This window comes from Pezoporus wallicus, unplaced genomic scaffold, assembly GCF_028554395.1.
Source record: "Pezoporus wallicus isolate ANWC-B61680 ecotype Strahan unplaced genomic scaffold, APGP_CSIRO_Pwel_v1 contig_2384, whole genome shotgun sequence".
Classification (NCBI taxonomy): domain Eukaryota; kingdom Metazoa; phylum Chordata; class Aves; order Psittaciformes; family Psittacidae; genus Pezoporus; species Pezoporus wallicus.
Window position 1 is genome coordinate 9317408 of NW_026640488.1, and position 23350 is coordinate 9340757.

General features: G+C 34.4%; 1 protein-coding gene across 3 annotated transcripts in view; it reads right to left on the reverse strand.

Moving 5' to 3' along the window:
• GLRA3 (glycine receptor alpha 3) overlaps positions 1-23350 on the reverse strand; it is a 74252-nt gene that overhangs the window by 34967 nt on the left and 15935 nt on the right. For all 3 annotated transcript variants that reach the window (XM_057419152.1, XM_057419154.1, XM_057419153.1), the window contains exons 2-3: positions 22120-22247; positions 17168-17235 (exon numbers count right to left, since the gene is read on the reverse strand). In XM_057419152.1, the coding sequence (XP_057275135.1) occupies positions 17168-17235; positions 22120-22247 (196 nt within the window). The remainder of the gene's footprint in view (positions 1-17167; positions 17236-22119; positions 22248-23350) is intronic.

A 23350-nucleotide genomic window follows, 5' to 3' on the forward strand; every position in this document is an offset into this window, starting at 1 on the left:
CTTTTCTCTGTAGAATATGATGAATTTCTGAATGAGACTTCTCAAACATCTAAGATAGAATAGGTGGAAACTGTATAGCAGAAAGCTGAGTGAAGATGGAGAAAGACAAATGGAGGAATCTGTTCAAGGTTCTATTAAGCTATTCTGTGTGGCATTTCGCATAAAGTTTATTGGTTTAAATTGTTTCAAGCTCTTAAGATGAAAAGAACCTTAGTTAAATTTTTCATTGAAACAAGTGAAGCTATTTTTCATGGTTCTTTCCCTTGACAAGTCTGACTTAAATTGGCTGTCATTATTCACGAAAAGAAATTCCTGATTATCAAAAGGAAAGATATATATTTGATTGCTACTGTATGAAAGACAAGAATTCATAGTCTCAGTTTATAATTACACATTGTGAGCATAAGGTTAAACTGCTTTAAACAAGTAGAGTTTCTTGATGTAAACACAGAGACCAGAATTTAACTGCCAGAATTGATTTGTTTCCCTGCAAGAGGATTGCTATTCTCACGTGCTGCTTGCCTGGAGGGGGTGACTCCCAGCTCAAATAACTGTGTGCTGGGGAGGTTCCTTGAGGGGAGAGAGAAATCATCAAATCATCGTTTAAATTGTGGTGACTTCCAGAGCCTGAAGGCTACCATTGTCTGAACAGCTGCTGTACCCTGGTTCTATAGAATGAGTCTTTATGGGTTTGCACTTGATCCACGGTCCTTTGAAACCCTTAGCCACAGGGTGAACTTTCTTACAGGGTCAGGATTCTGTTCATCAGCTTCACAGGGCTCAGCAAAATAAAAATTGGGGGACCAGGTAATTGTGCTTTGTTGAAGCCGAGACTGAGGCTATTATGGACTCTAGTACTAACATTTTAATTAACAATTTCCAACACATAGTAAAATTTAAAGTGCTTACAGATTTCTTCTTCATTATACTGATACAGGTAGAGCTATATTCCCACAGCATACAGAATATAGCTAGACTGCCTAATGGAAATTTCTGCACAAATCCTCATTAATTGACTATTACTGGTTTCTTTAATGTATTATTTGATCTGCACTGTATGTGGAATCCTTCTAGATCTGAGAGAAGGATATATAAAAATTTCCAATGTGCCTTTCATCTGAACATTGCATATCACCTGCTGTCATAATTTTTGAATGCTGCCATTGGAACCAAATAATCAAATCTTCATGCATAAATGAATAATCTTCCAGAGCTCTACTTGTTGAAGTTTTAAATACTGTTACAATTTTGCCTGATGTATCCAAGTGAAACCTAGACTTGTCTTTTGCATAACATTATAAAATGATTCTAGCTTTATCTGATCTAGTTCACTAAAATTTTAACATGAAAATCTTATGGACTTTCTATGAACACTTCTAAGAGTAAATTTAAAGCCACTTTAAATTTATTGCTTTATTTTTCTCATATTATTCTTCACATGAACAACATGAGAAATATTGTTTTTGTGAAGATTTTTTTTCTTTTAAATTTGATAACTGTGGCTCTTTGTTGTAATGAAAACTGGATATTATCCTCTATTCCTAAGAAGATACCACAGATGTACTGGAAAGAGCTGCTCACAAGAAGACTGAAGTTAGGAATGAAAATTAGCAGGGTTACCTGCTGCTAAGGAATGAAAATTAGAAGGTAAAAATCTAGAGAACTACTAGAGTAATGGGGGAAACAAGGGATGATTTAAATGGTTTATGCAGGTGTCGCAAGGGAGAAGGATATGTATCAGGAAAAATAAGATCCAAGGGAATCCTGGCCTAAAAAAGTAACCAATGTCTTGAAGAGCCACTTCAAAATAAGTATACTTTTATAATTATAATGAGTTATTTAATTTATTGAATTTGTTTATCACGCCACAGTGAATGAGACTATTTGGTCTCTCTTTATCCACCCTCCCTCCCCCAAGTTGTCAGATGCTGATTTATCAGGTATTCAGTTGCTAGTGAAATAGTACTAGTAATTTCATATTTCAGAACAACATCCTTGGTATGCCAAAAGACGAAGAAATATGTAGAGCATTTTTCACTTCATTTTCCATTTTCCTTCTTGGGTAAATGAAAAAAATGTTTGGTCTTTGTTGTACAAAATGCTGTGGTTGCCTTATGCATCTACAATATACTTTGACATTTTTTTATTGCTTCCTTGACTAATATAATTAGAGAGGATGCTCTGTGGTATATTGCTAATTTGTGGTAATAACATCTTTCCATTTCAGATTTCTTCACTGGCTCTAAACACTGTGCCTGCACTTCAGGTAACTGAATTTGGGTAAATTGATGGAGTTTCCTTAGTTTTCCTTTACATAACTGAAAATTTCAGACTGGAACAAAAGCTATTTAGCTAATGATTTCCATATGCCTTGATAAAATATCCTTAATATAGAAACACAAGTATCTAAATTTAAGCCCCTGAAATTGCTAAGTAATTTTCCATGCAGATTACCAATGTCATTGCAAAATCAAAGTAGAAGACCCTTGAAATTTACACTGACATGTAAATATAAACAAAATGTAAATATAGTTTGTATAATCTGAAGGATTCTCCCATATTTCCTCATGATTACTGAGATTATTTATGATGAGGCCCATTCTGTAGTCATGTATGGTCAGAAAAGGAATATATAGAAGAAGGTGCAGAAAAGGATGATGTAGGACTGCACAGGATAGCCAGTTCTGTTGAAAATAGTCAGGAAAAGTTTGCTTTTTTAAAAATCAGTAGTACAAAGAATTTATGAGTTAATTGATTGATATCTATTAATATATTGAAGGGTAAATACTAGAGGGAGAAAACATTTTAAATCTAAGGACAAGAACTTCCTTAATTATCAAAAAATTTAGGCTAGAGTGAAATGGCTCATCCTTTTGCTTGTCATGCTAATAAACAATGGTGATGTTTTCACTGGCATGATTTATTATTGCAAATAAGGGGACTTTTTTTATTACATCTCTGCATTATTGCAGGTCTGAACTGCAGCAAGGATAGTGCGTATATCTATGGCAGTTCAATTGAGTGAAAAAAAATTACAGCAGATTCCATGCTACACCATAAACTGTAACTCATTAATCTGTCAGAGATATACCATTGCAGCTAAAGAGAAATTAGTTGTGATTTAAATTGATTGCTGAGTACTTAACTTTAATTGACACATCCAATCTGTGTCAGAGTACTAAGATTTGATTAGTGCCAAACATCCCTAAGAACATGCTTTTCTGTACTGAAGAGCTGTAGGGCATTCATTACAAGAAGCAATGTAGATATGCTGTTGATTATGAGTTTGTCTGACTCACAGAATCCTTCCTGATGATCAGTCCCTGGATAATTCCATAGGTGGAATATTTCTTTCCAGATCAGCTTTTGGCAGTAAAATGAAGGATGACCTTATTGTTCTCAATATGGAATTACGGAACCCATAGAGAAGCTGGGAGCAACTGCAGTACTGTACGACTCCATCAGTAAGAAACAGATTTGTAAATTTTCCAGAACCACATAACTGCTCCCTCATGTCCTTATTGATGGGCCTTAAGAGAAAATCTTCCTCTTTCTAATCTTGTGACTCTTGAAATTTTGCTGTATAAGACAAGTTCCTCACATGAAAGTACAGAAAACTTTCCTGTCTAGTCCTGCCTGAAGTTAGTTGGCTAAGCACTTTGCTGTTGATTAGGATCTCTAAACTTAAGCCCTTGCTGGCTGAGGATGAGCAGTAGGGCCTGTTGAGCTCCTGGATAAAAGCTCTAATCCTAGACTAGTTTAAAATTGTGGGTATTCTCACCCCTCCATTAAGTAGAACAGGCCAGATGTTTTGGGGATTTGAGTGAGGGCTAACTTGCCTCTGACCTTAGGAAGATTTAGGAAATTATTTGAGCTATTCAGAAAAGATTGCTGATGGATTTCGAACGAAGAGTTCTCTCTTTCTTTATTCATGGATGTATAAATGCAGATTTTAAGGTGTATGTTAATATTTTTAATCTTTCTGGTGTTCTGTTTTGTTTTGTTTTTCTTGTGCTTCTGAACGACCAAGTATCATGGTGGGTGTCCTGTGAATAGTTTTGTTAAAGTTTTATTTAAATTTTTCCTAATTCCCTTGCAGAGTTTGACTCCAATGACTGCCTAGCAGTATTCATATTGAAGTCAATAGAACCAGAACATCCTTGGCAAAGAACTTCCTAAAATTAGGACTTCAAAATTGCTACCTGTAATATTATATCTCAGATTCCCTTACAAAATAAAAATTCAGAGTTCAGCAAATAAGTATATGCACTACTTGTGCACCAAGTACTCTTCCTAGGTGTGTCACCTGCTTTCATAACCTTTGATTCTGAAGTAGTGTGATCTCTGCTGGTGTTCTGCCTGGGATGTATGTTACTGTTTTCTTCTGAGTTGAGTAATATGTCATTTATCATCACTGCTATGGATTTGGAGGATAAGAACTGTTCTGTCACTATTCCTGTTCAGTCTTTCCCTTATTGAAAGTGTGGGCCCACTTACAGGATGCTTATTAGTACAGAGCTATCAGTCTTTGCCATTCAACCCATAGTTAAAAGAAGAATATAGTTAGTAGTTTCTGTGAGAACTCCTGGATTTTTGGCATCTGACTCCCTTGTCTTTATTACAAAACATTGAGAATCTGTTGAATTCAGTATTGTGCCACAGAACCTACTTATTTTCCAGGTTTTAGGATTGAAATATTGCAAAATGGACAGATTTAGTAGTTTTTTGGTTTTTGGTTTTTGGTTTTTGTTTTTTTTTTCTGGTTCATGACGAGTAGGAACGGTTGTATTTTAGTTTCTGTGCTCACAAATAATCTTCATATCAAAAGTCAAAGACAGTAAGCCAGTTAATATCTAGGATGTTTACACTTTAAGAAAGTAATTAAACACAGTACTGACATATTGTGTAATAACATTTGTCACAGCTCTTATTGCATGTCCTAGAAATTTGTTAACTGAAGACTGACTGACTACTTCCATTTTTCATGGAAGTCGCGTGTTCTCAACTCCTAATGCATTACTCTAAAATCACATTTTTCAACTTGTTCAGTGTAATTGCTTTTTTTAAGCTTTAGCTCAGGGATTTTTAAAATGTTTGCACTTTAAATTTCAAGCAGTAGTATAAGGGATTAGATGAAAATGTGCATGGCATTTACATGAACAAACATCATGCACTAAGCCTCTCCGTAGAGTTTTGCTATGTTCTCAGTTGACAAAAGATTCTGGGGTGTTTTTGTTTTGGTTTGGGTTTTTTGCTGCAGACGATGTGTCCCCGAAGATTCCTTTTCTACCAGCAGAAAGTATTTCTTGTTAAGTGAAAAGTTGAGCTTTTCTGAGGTTATTAATTTGTTCAGATGAGGCTTTGGTATTATATTTTTCCACAGTGTTATTTATTAATACATTTTATGTGTTAACACTTAGTTTATGACTGGTTTCAATGATTGACTGAATGGGCTAAAAGTAGAAATCTCCCTTAAAAACTTGTACTTGAAATCATCCTCTAGGTCCATTATGAAGGGGGAAGTAGAGGTTACTAATTGAAAAGCCAGTCCTAATCTTACTTTGATATATCTCAAGTACCATAGTTTGTAATACTACAGTTTTACCAGAACAGTAGTCACAGACACAAATCTGAATCATTTTCCCTGCTTTTTGGTAAGCTGGGAAACAGTCTTGTTACATTAAAAGGTCTAGTATAAATATTTAAAATCTGCAAAGAAGTTATCCAAAATCAATGAAAAACTTAACAAGTGTAAAGTATAAACATATACCTTGAAAACTGTTGGGTTTTATATAGATATGTATTCTATATTCTATATAATATAGATTATATCAAGGTATGCAAATGATGTATTTTCTATACTGTTTTCTATAACTATAGAGTAGCCAACTTCATAAAATTAACAAAAATAAGGAAAAATATATTGCAAACCAGAGAACTATTTATTAGACTGACTAGAAACATCAAATTTTCAGTATTCTATCCCGTCAATTTTACTACGAGTCAAGTAGCTAAACCCTTATTCAATTTAAGTCTATAAAAGAACTAAAAAGAAGGCTGTGGCAGATCCCACATATTGTATCAATGTTTGTAGAGGGAAAGCAGACTAACAATCTTCTTTAACCAGTAGTGTTATGCCGATATATTGGCTTTTATATGTTCCTGTACATTTACGTTCTGGAAATCTATTAACCGAAAAACAAATCTAGTGACTCAAAGATCAGGCAATGCAAAGACAGCTTATTTTTTAAAGCAAGGGAATAAATTCAGATTCCCCAGAAGTGCTTTTGAAGATTATTGTTAAATTATTATCAGTAAAAACAGGTTAAGAAGAAATAGTGAACACATACTTGTTTTTCATTATGTGTATTCAAAATATTTGTTTTTAATTTACCTTCAATATCTTTATGACTGTGATAGTGTTTGGTCAATATCTGTTCACAATGGCTCACAATGTCTAACAAATGCTTCGAGGAGGTAGCTTCCTATTTTTTTTTTTTATCTTTTTGTTTTGTTTGCTGTTTTTTTTTTTTTTTTTGTTTATTTGTTTGTTTTTTAAATGAAAGATATGGGATTAAATTTGCTTCTAGGGTTTGATAATATTTTGTAAAGGCTTCCAATCTGGGACCTTTCCAAGTTGTGGAAAAGGCTGCAGCTACAGGGAGCTAATGCTTGTTGGCTTTGCTGCGTCAAAGCCCTGGATTGAAGTTGTTGAGAAAATAAATGCCTCACCAAACTGGAGCCCTAGAGGCAGAGGAGCAGAGAAGCCTGTGAGCTAGGATTGATTACATATGGTTTGGAGAGAGGGAGGAAGGTGGCAGTCTGTTGATCCCTGTTTTGAGACACCTGTATAGTGAATCTAGATGGCAGGGTAGTGCTTCCTGGGTAAGATGGTTTATGAGCTGAAGGGACAAAGGAAATTACTTGGGAGTGAAAGAAGGTACAGAACCCAATTATTGTGCTTTAGTCAACTAACTCGGCCTGCTGAAGTCTATGCGAGAAGCAAGACACACAGGTTATTTTGCACTGTTGAAGAAAGCCATCTCTCTCAGAGATGCTGAGTTTTACCGTTGTATAAATTGGTATTAGAATCTAGGAGGATTTAGGGGGAAAAAATAGAAAAAAAAAAGAGATCCAGCACAATTGTTATAATGCCCGTAATGACACAGGGAGAGGCATGTCAGTTAAAATGCATTATCAGACCACACCTTGCTGATCCCATTGGCAGTTGAAGAAAAGTAAAGCCTGAATCACAGTCTCATAATACTTCTTTTTCTACCAGCTGCTAATGCCCATATTTGATCACATGCTGTGTATTCATGGAAAATAGCTATGTATGAAACATATTCTTACCATCTCTTTTGATAAACGGTATAAATTTATAGTTTAATATTAAAGTATTATATGATGGTTTCAACTTTTGGGATACAATTTAGGATATTTCTTTGCAATATGAGCATGATGTATAAAATATGTGAGTGCACAGCTCTTTCATGCTAAATGATTACTTTGGCTATTGTAATTAAAAATGCACACCCAGAGTGCATGAAGTAGCAAGTATTCACAATAGAATGAAGATATGAGAACAGAACTGAGTTTTTAAATGATGCCAAAATAACTCAAAGTTATTCAAAGAAAGAATTTCCAGGTTAATGCTTTATGTAAGACATTTGTACTGGAGAAGTTTTCCAGCACGTATTTACTAGACTGGAGAACAGAAACCAGGAACAAAAATGACAATTGAAGAATCCTTAATTTTTTTAATTCATGTTAATGTAACCGTTATTCTAAAGATAACTGTAGTGTTTGTTTCTGTAAACACAGTGTTAGTAAATTACAGGTTGATGGAAAAACAAGGGAGAAAGGCTATATTCTTACAGTGATATATGGGGATTTATGGACTTAACTCCTATTAGTGCTAATGGGAGTTAAGGACAAAATCCCCCTATATCATGATGAGATTAATTTCCATTGCTTAAATACACATTATAAGGCAGCTACACTAAAGATGTTTGAACAACTATTTCTTTTGGCCTAGTCCTTTTTTGCTTGTTGTTTTTATTTTGTTTGCTTTTTTTTTTTTTACTATGTCTTTACATGGTATCTGTGTTCTTATACGTTAAAAAAAATTATGAGTGTTACATACTTATAACCTCAATGGAATTAATCTTCTTATATGATTGCAACAAAATATAAAACTTTATATAAGCAGCATACCTCATACAGTGTGAACAGAGCTATGTAGTGATGCCACAATCATCTTTTTACAGATACTCAGTTTTTCTGTAATAGTGACTGAGTAGATCTCAGCTTGCAAATTAGTAGTCTTTTTCTGGGTAATGCTGTAATCACTATAGCAGGATATAGACCTTCAGCAACTGCTAACCTGATAGCTCCTATTCAAACAGGTTGAAAAGATAAATATGAAAATGTAAAAGTAAGTAAGAAAATGCTGGATGGGATGAGAGTAATGACATAGGCTTTTATAACGCAATGCTGTACAAAAGCAGGCAGAAAAAGAAAAGTCAATGTAAGCAAACATATGTAAGAATTAATCGGAGGTGTGAACTTCAGCTTTTCTAGGACATGATCAGATGGGTGTAGGTAAACAGAGTACATAAATATTTGGCTAAAGGCTAAGTCTCCCTTGGAATGAGGAGATAAAGATTCTGGAAGAACTTTTCACAAGGGCTGACATGTAAAGAAACCATGGGTTTTAGACAGCATTAGAATAGGTGATGAATAGGATTATAAAGCAAAATTGAACCGGTGATGAATAGGATTATAAAGCAAAATTAACTGCAGTAGTAAAGACTTACACTGATCATGTAAGAGGTCCCTTCAAGATTTCTGTTCTTATTAGTTGCAATATATAGCTATGGGGAAATGGAAAATATGGTGTCTTTAAATTGGGCTGTTCAGGTTTTTGTATTGTAAAATTTTATTTTTTTTTTTTATACAAAGATTTTATCTTTAGATCTAAAGAATGTTTGTTAAAATGGATCAGACGGGGAAAAGTATTTCCCATAGCATGTTTGGAAGAGTTGATTATAACATCTATCCTGGGGAGTATCTATTTTAGCTAAAATAGAAAAATTACTACTAGGCTTAGAGTACTAAGGCAACTGCAAGCCTGGATTCATTCTTTTCTTCAAATGAGGTAAAAATATGTGAAGGTAGGTTTCCCTCAATGTAAGTAAAACTTTAAAAATACATGGCCCAGCATGCTGCCTGCTCCTTAGACCAATGAAACAATCTCTCAGTGCTGTATTCTAAAACATTTACAGAATTTGGTATACCTCAAGTTGGTATTGATAGTAGTATACCTGATTTGACATTTCACCCAGGACTAGGAAGTCAAAGCACAAGACACTGCATACGTCTGGTGGTAGCTGAAGAGAGATTTTGCGGATGCCCAGCTTGAACAGGTGGATAAAGCCACTCAGCTTTCAGCACTAGGCCTTGAGGTACTAGAGTATCTTCCATGTTGTGTGTGACAGCTGGGACTATAAACTGGTGATTGTTTTTCATGAAGAATCTTGGAGATTTTATTCAACATTTAACATTTCGTTGTTGCTGTTGTTCATTACTGAAAACATTTGTTTGTGGATTTATGTATTGGCAAAGAGTACTAAAGTGTTTATGTATCATGTCTTGGTCTTTTGTTCAACTGAATGACAAAAACCTACTAAAATTTAGGAAGACAATCAGTGTTTCTTTGTAAAAGTCTGTATGCAGTTCTTTTCAATTAATTTATTTTGTAGGTGTAGAGCTGCATCTTCAAGCACCACAAAAATAGATCAGCAATGAGCAGTCTGCTTTAAAATGAGAAAGCCTGTTGTCAGCCTCGTCCTGCAGCTTTTCTACTTGAGTTCAGAATGCCTGTCTTCTGCATGTACCATAGTCTAGAAACAGTGTTCTTGGATGTTGGGAAACTTGAGATATTTGTCTGCTGGAAATAAGAAATAAAAGTTATGTCTGGAAACCCTTACAGCATCACACAGGTCTGTAATTAGTCATAAGTTACCCTTACGGATGGGTATTAGGATCCAGATAATCTGTTGGGAATGTTAAATGGAACCAGCAGTCTTTATCTATGACTCATATATTTATTCTTCATATTACATAAAGATCCCATTGAATTTCAGCTACAAGTTCTTGAAAGTGTTACAGAATTTGGCTGTGACTCAGACACCAAGCCTTACTGGAATAAATATAAAACCTATTTCAATTCATCTTCTTCCAAAAAATCTTCATATAAATTATGGGTCACAGTCGCAAAAATGAATTAAATTTACAAGTCAGGACAACTGAAAGGGGAATTTTAGTATCTGATTGTGAAAACCTGGTATTCTAGGTTTCTAGATTCTGCTTTTAAGGAATTCAGTTTTTGCAAAGGGACCACACCTTTACTCTGTTTGTGCCCATTACATGACTGCTGTCAGTAAAAGCTATCAGTCTGAACTTCTGTTTTACTGTAGATGCTACTGTCTTTTCAGACCTATGACATGTTTGTGCACAGAATATAGTCCTTTTCAGTTCCTGCATCACTTTTAAATTTCCATTAATGCTGCAAACACATACTGAGTTGGATCCTCTGTGGCAGAACTCTCATCTAAGGCTACCAAAAATGTCTGAGACATTTTCAAGCAGCTTTTCATCATTACAGTATCACTTATTCTAGACTGTAACTTCACAGTCAATCTAAAGATGTTGACTGCATGAAATACTTTCCTTTCATACAGAAAGTTTCAGCTCTTCATAAATCATTGAAAGGCTATTTAGAAAAGGGAGGTTTTAAAACCTGGAAGCAAGAACTGACTGCTTTTCCAGTATTTTCTCAGGCAAATTCACTTTGTTATTAGGTGGAATTGCACTGTATCTCTAAAGCTTTCAGCAGAATTTGTCCTCAAGACAATATCTAAAATAAACTTGAGACTTGCTCTTGAGTTGGTTTGTTGCAGTGACAAACAAAAAAGTTTAACCTCATTTTTAATAAGATTATTTATTTTTTACTGACATATCTCAATTCGTAGTTTATATTTCTGTTTTTCTGTATATCTATGTTGAATATACTGGCTTCCAAACATAAAATACGTGGAAACCATCCTGTAACTGAGCCTCTTTTTCAAATAACATAATCACACTCTGTTAACCAAGGAATCAAGAATACTGCTCCCTAACTCACTGGAGAGTTGCGTCTGAAAACAGTTTTAAAACCACTGGAGGGACCAAGGAAAGAAGCCTGCCACCAGCTTCAGCAATGGTCATTAACTTCAGCAAAGGTAAAGCTGCTGGTGATTTTTAAAGATCAATTTAAGTAGTCATTTTTCCTGGTCCAAACCTAAACCAAACATGAGTCAAAACTATTTTCATCACTGAAAAGTTCATTTTCTGCCCAAATTCCTGAAATTTAATTCTGGAAGGATCCAATCCAAACACTGTCTATTATTTTTTAATATTTTTTTTTTCTGAATCATTTATAAATCATCTAAGGAATCAAAAAGGAAAAATTGGCATTTCCTTTACTTTGTCAGTGTCATCAAAGGAGCCCAAAATGCTGTAATTACTTCCTGAGAAAAATCTCCAGTATAGATGCCAGGAAAGAATACAGGAATATTCAGATAACACAGAAAGAGAAGGTTAGTAAAAAGTATAGAATAGTACAGTCATCCTCATAAACTTTCCAAAGGCCAGGAGATAAGTACAGTGAGATTATTTCTCCTCATTTCTGACTTGTGGTGTAAGGATGAGTTTCAGTGTTAGTAGGGAACCGGATTTCCCAGGATTTGGAAATTCAGCTGTTGGTACCTGATAACCATCATGTGCAATATTATCTGTACTAGCCTCTTCTCTGCATAGTGTTAACCAATCTATCCACCTGCTGCACTATCTGTTACAGTTTATCAGCAAACTAGATACCTAACCCTCATGTTTTTATGCACAGCTCCAGTTGGTCTCATTCTTAATAGGCACCTAAAACCACCTCTTCTCCTCAACACCTAATATTGATACATAACATGCACCCTTGATCAGGTGTTGCAAGTAGCTGGTGCCATGCCACATCTTGTAACCTGGTTAGATGTACAGGAATTGTCTGTGTTACCATTGTCTGACTTTTCCTTGTTCCTCTCTGCTTCATCATGCTGTTGCACTGTTGTAGTATCATCCAATAGACTAAAAGTTTCAGAGCAGAACTGCATAAAACAGTATTTCCCATTGTTGTTTATAAAACTGACTGATTTGGAGCTCTTTTTTTGCATATTATAGAACTTCCGTATGGTGTGGAAAATATGCTGTATCAGGGCAGGGTGATATGATGCTGCCTGCTTAGAATGCAAGCTCATCAGGGGGATTTGCATGGATTCATCTGGACATATAACAAACTGGACAGCTGCAGACCCACTATAATGTGAAAAACCTCTTTCTACTCCTGAGCCTACAACCCAGGCCCAGGGTGTCAGAGGTAAGTTAATGATAAAATGAAGGATGTTAAATAATCTGTCTTTCAAACTCACACAATAACAATTTAATTACTTCTCCGTGCCTTGATTGAAGGGAGTTATCAAATAGGTAAAAATATTGAATACTTTTTGTAATCTTGAAACTATAAAGTGGCCTTTATTGCATGTTCACTAATTTGAGATAAATATTGTGCAATGTAGGTAGTTGTCTGTCATGTCAGTATTAACGCATTACTATATCCACTGCACAGAATTTTTCAGCATATTTTCACCAAATAAAGCCACATATTTCCTTGCATTGAGACAATCAACTAAAAAGGAATTAGGAAAAATATTTGGTGAAATGCTTCAGCATTAAGCTTTGCAATGTATACAAGTGAACACTCCTTTCAAGCACTCTATTTAAAGAGAATAGGTAGAATAGAATTTAAACAGAAATACTCACTTGAAGATGAAACTAATGAAATTAAAAAGCTGTGACTTGTAAAGGAGAGTAATTATGATGGTTTAAAGATGGGTTAATGTGGGTTAATGTAGGTTAAAAGCACATTTTATTTGTAAATGTAAGATAAAATTGTTAGTGTTTTAGACTACAAAAAGGTATATCACCTGCTTCCTAACAACATTCAGGATAATACAGTTCTTTAGAGACTAAATCAAGAAATACACATCAGCAAAAATGTGCCAGGAAGAAGTAAGGGACTTATGCTTTTGAATGTGTTAACTGTCTGCACTGTTATAATTTGCGATTAGGTCTCTCAATGAGTGTCCCTTTCAATAAACTTTTAGCACGTACATTATGCTAAGCATATTAATATATACTTGGTAAATACTGCTGTAAATCTGGATTAAGACCAAAGTGTTGTTCCTGACCTTTAAAATTCAGAAGACCTTGCAGAAGTTGGTCAGTCATATTTACTAGAATAAAAGGTTTTTTGGTGTGGCCTGCTATCTGCTCTTTAGGCTCACTGTTCTGTAGCCTTTGCTCCATGTATTCTTTACTGTGTCTGTAAATATTTGTAGCTGAAAATGTTGGCATTGGTGTTATTCTCACCCTGTAAAACTGAACAGTATATTCTTTTTATGTTGACACTGCTTATTCGGAGATACAGTGCAAATACAAGGTTAGCACAGCTTGAGCTACAAAAAAACCCACCAAACCCTCTGTAAGCTTTTGAGGCTGTTGTGATAAAGCCTGAAATTTCCGTTCCAGTGTACCAATAAGAAAATTATTTGGTTTCCTGTAGGATACAATTCCCACATTGACAATATACATTTAAATTTAACATGACCAAGCAATACTATTGATTTATCAGATTTTTAAGGTTAAGTGTACTTCGGTAGGTCACTATCTTAAATAGAAAATGCAAGATGTTAATTTCTGTTATTTATGTTAATTTCCTATAATGAAAGAGTAATTTTATGCTGGGCTTCCACATTTTTATTTAATCTCATATTCTTTAAGATTTCAAAATTCTGATTGAAGAAAAGCGTAATAGTAGCACCATGTAAAGAAAGAAAGACTGGATGTAGATTTTCCCTTATACATGTGATTAAACAAGAGTTTTACTTGACTAGAGGATGACTGTAAAATACTTGCTTTGTGAATATCATCAGACATGTACAGGTCTGGTACTACCATTTGGCTCAATAGCACAGAAAGATTGGCAAGGCTGGACCTTAACTTGTGCCCATCAGGAAAGTTTGTTTGAGGGAGTTTTAGATTATGTGGTTTACTTTTTCTCTGCCTCCTCAGAGTGTACATGACATAAATTCCTAAGCAAGAGGTGGCATGCCTTTTCAACACTATGAAAAAAGAAAGGGAATATGAATTCCCAACAGTAACCCATACTCTAAATAAGTCAAAAGAAATGTAAAAAACACCCAAGCAAACCTCCAAAAGAAGAAAGAACCAATTTACAGAGTTTACCAGCTGCTGTAAGCCAAATTAAGCTGCTTTGGTTTGGCTGTCTCTCCTGATAGCTAGACCAGGTGTGTATGGGTTTAAGAGAATGCACTTACTGAAAGCTGATTTCTGCCACATGCTGTAAGTTCCCATTGTGCACTGACAAATTCCTCTTCCTTACTGCAAACTATAGAGTCCTATAATGTAAAGTTGGCACCGTGCTATTTTGCAGCTGATCCAGGTTTGTTTTTTTTTTAACCCATTGTTTTTCTGTTTTTACTGTGTTATACATAGCCAAAGCAGCAGAGGGAGCCCAAAGATTTTGGTCATCAGTGAGAGAACCAGAGACTGGGAGAGAGACCGACAGCGCCAAGGGCAATCGCAATAGCGGCTTGGTGTATTCGGACTTCTTGAAAGCTAATTATTCAGCTGGTAGTTTTAAATATCAGTGAGAATTCAAGGTACCACTTAGTGGCCAGGTTTTATTTTGCACTTGTTTCTTACTTGAGCTCTTTTGTTTACAGTTTGGAAAAAAAAGTATTTATCAAGAATTTGACTCTTTTTGAGTCTAAGAGATTGTTTTAATGACTTGTTTTATGCATAAAGATTTAGAATAAATGTTAGAACACAGCTACCTGAATTTTAAGAACTACAGTAAATAAATAGTAACATAGTGACGATTGGTAAAATACTGAACTGCAGTGAAGTGACTTTTGTTCAACGATGCAGAAATTCAGCTTGCAAAATAATGAAAGATGGTTTTGATTGTAATTTTAAGATAGACAGATGTTCATGTTTTTCAGAAGATATTCATCTTCAGATGTTCAGTTGTGAAGAAGTTAAAGCTAATAAAATAAAGGACTGAAAGTCCCATCTCCATAAAAGCATTTGTTTTTCTGAGGAGTCAACAGCTGCTGACCATAAACGAAACATACTGTGTATCAGTGAATACATTATACACAGAATACCAGCATCATAAAGGCAGCATTTCTCTTAAAGTCAAGGTTGTACTTAATTGTTCAGTTTTTGAATGCATATAATTGATCGAATGAAAAACCCTGTGTTTCTGCCTGGGTTTGGTATCTTCTGTAACATACTACTTGTTTTTTACAGATCAGGCTGTAGTCTATCATCTCAACTGTTTTAATGTACTTTCAATGCAACACAGAACAGAATTGAATACCATTATAAAATAGAAGTATTGTACTAAATAACACTTAAAGGAAATGTTTCTAATTCTATGGTCATAGAGAGAAAACACACTTGAGATGTGAACTCAGGCATTCTCTTCCCAAATTCAGGACAATTTTTTAAACTGGTAGCAACTTTGTATTTCTAAATATGCTTTTTATAGAAATCTAATTGCTGGATTTTTGTGTTTTACTGACCCCGTGGTCTGTCTCCTGGTTTGTACCAGATACACCCATTCAGCCATTGAAAAGCAGCTATGGAACACTATTCTAATCATGTGGATATTGCTTAATCCTCTGGTCTAACCTGACTAAATCTCCTCGGATGACATGTCAATCTGTTTGGGATTTGCAATTTGGCAAGGCTCCCAAATACAAATTAAAGTAATTTTCTACCTGGAAAAAATTATCTGCCTTTCTCAGTAACATCTACCACTATATTCCAAGGTGGGTAAAGGTCAGGCAGTTGTGATTATCACTTTGGATATGGGTTGCATAAATATTTGACTTTATGAATTTGTGTTATTGATTTTCTAAGTATAGGTTCTTGGTACATTCAAAAGTCAAAGGTCTTTTCTTGCTCTTACTGGTAATTGAGAAGGATGGCTTTTGCTTAGGATTATTCCCTTCCCTCTTTTTTTTGGCTACACCAATTATTTTTAGTCTCTTCTGTCATTCCAAGTATGTATCCTGACCCCTGAAACTGTTGGGATTTCAGAATATTTACTATATTTGGATCTTACAGACTCATAGTTTTTCCTTCATCTCTCTATATTTTAAACCTCTTTGTCCCCAAATTACTATCTAACTATTTTCAAAGGTATTTGTTTGCCTTTCTTCAAAATATATGAGGTTTTTTTATGGGGAAAGAATGCCCATATCACCTCTTTCACCAATTTTTAAAGAGTAAATCTGTGCTCCAAGTTATTAGCATGTATATTTTACATGTTAAGTAATATTATCTAAGTTTTCTTTGTCAGTTCACAGTTCAATATCTAGTTTTACTCTCTTTAGACTTGAACCTCTCTTTCTCCTTATTTTCTTAATATCTCCAGTCTTCTTGAACTCTATCTTCTGCCTTTCTTTAATAGACAAATTATAACTGTACATACAAAAAGCATATTTACCACACTCATAGAATTCATAATATACTAGATCACTATTTCAGTTATTCTAATATGCCTGTGCAACAGCTCTATTGATGAAGGACTTTTAAAATAAAGTATACATCCCTATATACACTGTATATAATGAAATTATAAAATATTATTAACAAAACAACTTAATGAATTGACATTTTTGAGGTTAGAAAAGTGTAACACTATAGAAACTAATATCTATCTAGTTGAAAATTGTTTGTTACAATTATCAAATAAAAGTTATGAAAAAAAAGCCAACCCTTGGCTTTACTTGTGTGTTTGATGGTATAATGATGAATTTTCTGTTTGAAAGAATCAGTTGCCAAATTAAGTGTTCTCACTTCTGTTCTTAGAAGTGGATTTCCTTCTTCATTTAGTTCCAGGTGAAGAGAAGCCTTAGCTAGCTTTTGAGCTCATTGAGCACATTTAATTTGAACTTTAATCACTGCTTGAGGTAAAATATCTTACCATGGTTGTCTCTGCAATGGATCCAAAGCTGTTTATAAATATGTTGCATGTGACATTAACTGGAGGGCCTGCAAAAGAAACAAAAAAACAGTTCCTTTACCTTACTGACTGACTATAAAATATAAAAAAATATGATTTTTAAAAAATTTAATTAGGATGAAATAATGCTACATGCACAACTCATTTAGTGCACAAATTGAATAGTTCCTAATAAATTTCTTTTTGATTTTTCTCTAAGGTAGGCTACTTGACTGGACAGTTTTAGCAATAATAAAAAGAGACAAAGTTGATTATTAACTTGCACAGATGTTTCTGTGCAAAAAAAGAAAAAAAAACAGCACCTGTTTGAAATATATAGTAACCCAGGTTTTCATGGGTGTTTCAGCAAGCAGTGTATGCGCTTCTCACAACAATTAGGGATAAAAATAGCCTTCACTCAAGGCATCTGCTACCTTTAATGTTATCTGTCATCATTGGTAACAGAAATACATTTCTGCTCTTATGTCTACTGCTTACAGGAAAAAAAGTGGATAAGAAAGAAAGATTCTATTCTCATTCGTCTCAAATTCACAAAACGGTTAATAATCTGTTTAAACTGAATTTTCTGTTACCATGAGTCTTCAGGCAACTGTTCTGTCTTATCTTGCATGTGTGATGAATCAGTAGTGGCAGCGCAGTCATTATGATAACTGAACAATGAATTGTCTCTTCATGGAAAAGGTTTTAAATTATTTCTCTGAAAGTCTCTATAAAAATGGCATGGTGGTAGAGCATGTTAATTTGTCCATTAAATCTTATCATTTTCAATCTCTGTGCAGCAGAAACAAGATTTTTCCATTACAAGGTTTTTTGATCACCCTCTTGCCCTTTAATATTCTTCTATACCAATAATCCAGTTCAGGATTGGAGAACCTGGTTTCTTTTTGTAGTTTTAAGCAGCCACTAGTAATGAAAGATTTGTATCTGGAATTTGAGGATTGGTTTTACAAACCCTTACATAATATTTCTTTTTAGGGTCATTGAAGAAACATCTTCCCTGCAACTGTTGAGGCTTTGCAACTAAAAAAATCTAATGTGACCAATGAACTCAATATTAAATACTTGAAGATCCAGAACATCCATTAAAAATTCTGCCAATAGGAAAAAATTTGAAACATTCTTCTTTCTTCACAGCAATAATTGTTTTGAAATACTGTGTAGCAATTTCAACAAAACATCACTACGTGTACTTCAGTCACTGTAATACGCAAGACTGCATCCCATGGAACAGAATTCTCAAGTAAGGAGGTATTGATCTGCAGTCACTTTGACACTACTTTCACTTTGATATCCAGTTAATTATTTAGAGCTGTTCTTGAGCATATTCAGTATTTCTTAGAATTCAGTAAAAGCTTAACATAGACAGCTCCCGAAAAGGATCAAGGGGAAAAGAAAAAGCAGGGGAGATGAACAAAGGCAGAGTCAATAAAAACTGTCAGGGAGAAAATTGTACTTCTTGGCTATGTTAGATTATTTCTTTGCAACACAGCTTTCTTTTAAAGCATTTTCATGTTATAGTGTTTGTCATCATTTCAAATTTGGTATGGTACTACCTTGTTTAAATTATTACTATGCTTTGAGGTATAAGTGTGCTATATCAAAAAACATAGTTGCTTTTATAAAGAAAAAGCCATAAATCACTACAATGCTTAATTTCAAAAGCAGTATTACAACAGTATAGTTAACATCTAGTTAAAAACAGTGCAAAAGGAGAAGCTAAAACCAGCTTACAAATGATTTAGAGATTATTTAAAGATACTGTGCTGAGAGTAAAAAAGAACTTCCCAAAACATATTAAAAAGAAACACAAATGAAGCTGTTATAACTGGAAGTCATATTCAAACACAGGAACTCAGACATATGGAACACAGATTAAAGACAAGGAGAAAAAAACAGAGCTGACACTCACTAGACACACAAATGCTAACAGTGATAACTATCTGCAAGGAGTTAAAAATAGAATCCTGCCAACATCTGGAAGGTGAATTCAAGAAAAGATGATTAAAAGTATCCATGAAAGTGAAGAAGGTCAGAAGAGAAAAACTAAGTCTTTGAGCATCTTTTGTCCCCAATTGCTGTGTCAAGTACTGTAGCTATTCTGATGGAAGATTTGAATGAGGACTGTAGAAGATGTTTCAGACTAAGTGATCAGGACAAACTGACAGGCTGAGGTGATATCAAGCCAGGCAATAACAAAATCTTTGTAAAAGTGTGGAAATATAAATCACTTTGAGTCAGCTATAACCTGCATCAGTTTTGTTATCAGCGGAAGCAAGTGTAACTTGAATTAAAAAAGCTAATCAGACTTCAGGTGTGATAGTGGATGACATTGACAATGAGCTTTATCCCTGTAAACCTTACCTCTGTACCAGCCAAACTGGTAGAAATTAGGACAACTATTGTGATTAACAGGTGTGGATTAATAGTATTTTTGCTGAAATAGTGTCTCTCAGATCTACTGAAACTCCCTGAAAGAGCTGATGAGCGCATGAGTAAAGGCAGTCTAATAAGATTAAATAAGTATTAACTTGAATTGTAGTATATAATTAAATTAATTAAACTAGTTTATTTGGAGTTTTAATAACTTTTCAACATGATTTTTTTTCAAAGGGTCTTTAAAGATGTTAGTCTTAAATGAAAGACGGTGCCTTTTGCTTTAAAGTTACTTGCTTTTAGGAATAAATAGTGATTTTTCAAACTGCAAGGTGATTGCTGGTGCGTTACCCCATGGATCTGCATTGAAAGGCCAAAACTGCTTCCAGAAGTGATGGGATGAACATATTTATCTAATTTATTTTTTTAAATTAAATCTTGGTTTAAGAAGCTCCTAAACTAATGTTTAGGTGAGTACTTTTTGGCAATACAAAGGCAAGGAATGCTTTACACTTTCCTATGTAAATCCCAAAATTTCCACGTTTCCAAAATTAACACGTTGTTATCAGTGTTGTGATCTGGGCTATATAGATTTAAAATTATAACACCTCTTCTGTATCAGATTAATTCTGAGCATCTTGAGGCCATGACAGTTTTTACACATGGATTACATAATTGTGTCCAAATTTGAAAGGCGATAAAGTATTTCTCATATTTATAAGAAACAGAGAGTCTGGGATGTGGGACAGCTGAGTAAGAAGAGAAGCATCTTTATATAGGTTTGATCTACTGGGTAAAGTAAATAATTTGTGGCTAGAACAAAGATTTTGCAAGGTTTCTTAAATTTCTGGTTTTATTCCATAGCTAAATAAATACCAACAGTCTTCTCTATTATTTCTGCTGAACAAGAACAGATATGCAGAATTCCTTATCCAAAAGCAGGGCATTCAGACAAAATAATTACATGTTATTGACCAAAGTTATCTATGACTAAAATCAGTAGTTAAAGATCTTGTCTAAGTAGGAATTTTACTGGAAGAATAAATTGTTTAAAATTATTGGCTGAATTCTCTTATTAGTACTCATTCTGTTTCTTTAAAATTGTTGCCACATTACAAATTCAAAAAGGCATTAAACCCCAACACTTGCCACCAGAAAGTGACAAAGTCACTGAAGGAGATACTTATTCTTAGTGATAGGTCTGAATCATTCTGGGCAGATTTGTTCAAAGTGTGTAGCTGTCTAGAAGATTTAGAACGTGCACTTTTTGAAAAAGAACAATGTCAAATTAGGTTTTGTCTCTTTAAATTTCAATTGTTACAAAACAAGTTTCTAAGTTTTTTGAATTATACTTTCAAGAAGTACTGTATTGAATTTGCTAGTCTTTAAATCATCTGCCTGTTCTTCACTGTAGCTCCATCAGAACACTGTGATTGCATGATGTCCATGGCAATCTCCAAAATCCAATCTCTAAATCAACTCCTAAGCTGTAAACTCACTTTTAAACGCCTGTATGCAGGTCTTCAGGAAACACAAAGAAGAAAGAAGAAAAACTGCAGGGTTTAGACTTTGCCTGAGGTCTTCTGCCCAGCAAAACTTTACCTTAGGTTGAACCTGCAGTTTGCATGCTAAAGAATATACTGTGGCAACAAGTCAAGGTAACTTTAATAAGGAGGAAAAATAAAGTAAGAGCTACCATTCAAACAAGAAAAAAAAAATTAGAAATGGAGTGTTTTACATTACTTTCAAAAAATTTGGTATTGTTGAGCCCTCCAGGAAGCCAGGAACCAGAACATCCTTCAAAGTAGTTCTGGCAAGGAGAGTCCAAGGGACTTATACTGTGTGGTTGCTTGGGATATTGATCACTGTTGTAAATCGCTTACTGATGTGTTTGAATTTCCAGTGCACATTTATCATTTTCTGAGAAATATCAACACCACTAACTTATTAAAAGCAAAACATTTCCAGCTGCATTAAATCCTGGTTAATAACTGTATATACACAGCACCAACTGATTATAGCTTACTGTGAGGAAGTACTTTGGCAAACAACTTGGTCTTTTTGAATCAATCTGGACAAATTCTGACAACACTAGCAAATAGAGTCATAACCACTTACATTTCTGGGAGTTGGAGATGTCAAAAAATTATAAAAAAAGTTAGAAAAAAAACCACCCACCACCACCACAAAAAGAAAAAAAACAACAAAAAACCAAACTGAACCAAACCAAAAAAACCCAAACAAAAACCACTAAACCCTAAAAAGAAAAAAAAATTAATTGTATTAGACAATTGAAACCTAGTGATAGGTTAATTTTGAAAAAGGTCTGTATTTGGAAAGCTGTAAAAATGACAGAAATAGAGAATATTACTGCTGAAATGAACTGTCACAACAAAGAAAGGCAAAAGAAGGCTTTTTTTTTTGTTTGTTTTTTTTTCAGTGAGTGTACTTCTTAGTTTTCATACTTATTTCAGGAACTGCATTTGTGTGAGAAGGAATATTGAAATACTGAAAAACTAAAAGTTTAGATTTGAAATTACCTTTGAAATTTGGTCTGATTCTTGCATCGTAGCCTGACATCCTTCCCATTAGCTTGTCCAGGAAATCAGATGGCGACATCGGCATGCTGCGCGATCTTGCACTGTCTGTTTCCTTTGTGGCTACCAAGCTAACAGCAAGGAAAAGCAAACAAACAAACAAATGAAATTTTGTTAGAGATTTTGTAATTTACTTTCTGTATGAACAAGAAAATAGCAAAGCTAAGATTGCCTTTCCAGTTAGTTTATACTTCAAGAATAGTAGTAACAAATAAATGCTTTTCCTATCTGTTTTTTTATGTGTAAATTTTATTTTGTTAAGCTGCTTAGTTATAGGTTGCTGTTACCTCTTCTTCAGGATTTTGTAGATTAATAAGACTTTCAGTCAATGGTAGTCATTTCATCATCACGTAGTTAAACTATGTCATCTACACAAAAGCTGTGCATGTGGAATGTCATAATTTGGAGTCTATGCTGTAATGAATCTTTTTTAACTGGGTGTGGTGTAACAGAAGTCCAGATGAGAAAGAAAATAGTAAGGACATAGTGGAATCACCATCCCTGGAAGTTTTCAAAAAAATGTGTAGATGAGGCCATTGGTGACATGGCTTATTGGTGGTCTTGGCAGTCCTAGGGTAAAGGCTGGACCTTATGATTTTCAAGGTCTTTTCCAATCTAGTTTATTTGTCTTTCATGGAATAGTACTGCTACACCAATTTTTGTTCAGCTGATGTTTTATATTGATATTTAAACGTAACTCTACATATTAAACAGTCTCTTGGCAAATGGTATTCTTTATCTGTGTCTTAGAGGTTATTTTTCTGTAAAAAAAAAAAAGTACCTGCCGCAGTGGAATAAAACCAACTTACTGAAGGAATTAGGGGCAAAATTTAGGGCAAAATTTTTATCTCAGGGCCACATGGCAAATGTCATCTCATATAGCCTCCTCTCCATATGCATACAGAACTCTCACTGACATTCTAAAGTGTGCTCCACACATGCTAAGTGAGAAGAGTATTGGCAGTGCAATCAGCCATGTGGACCCAATGAAAAAGACTGTTATTGTGGAACCCTTACTTGAGTGCTGGCCAATGCATTGAAAAAACAATACAGTCAGCAAATACATATATATATATATATATATATACACATATAAATTTCTGAGTAACATTGTGATACACAATGCAAATAAAACCATTCATGGCTTTTGCAGTCTCAAAAAAGATAAAGAGCT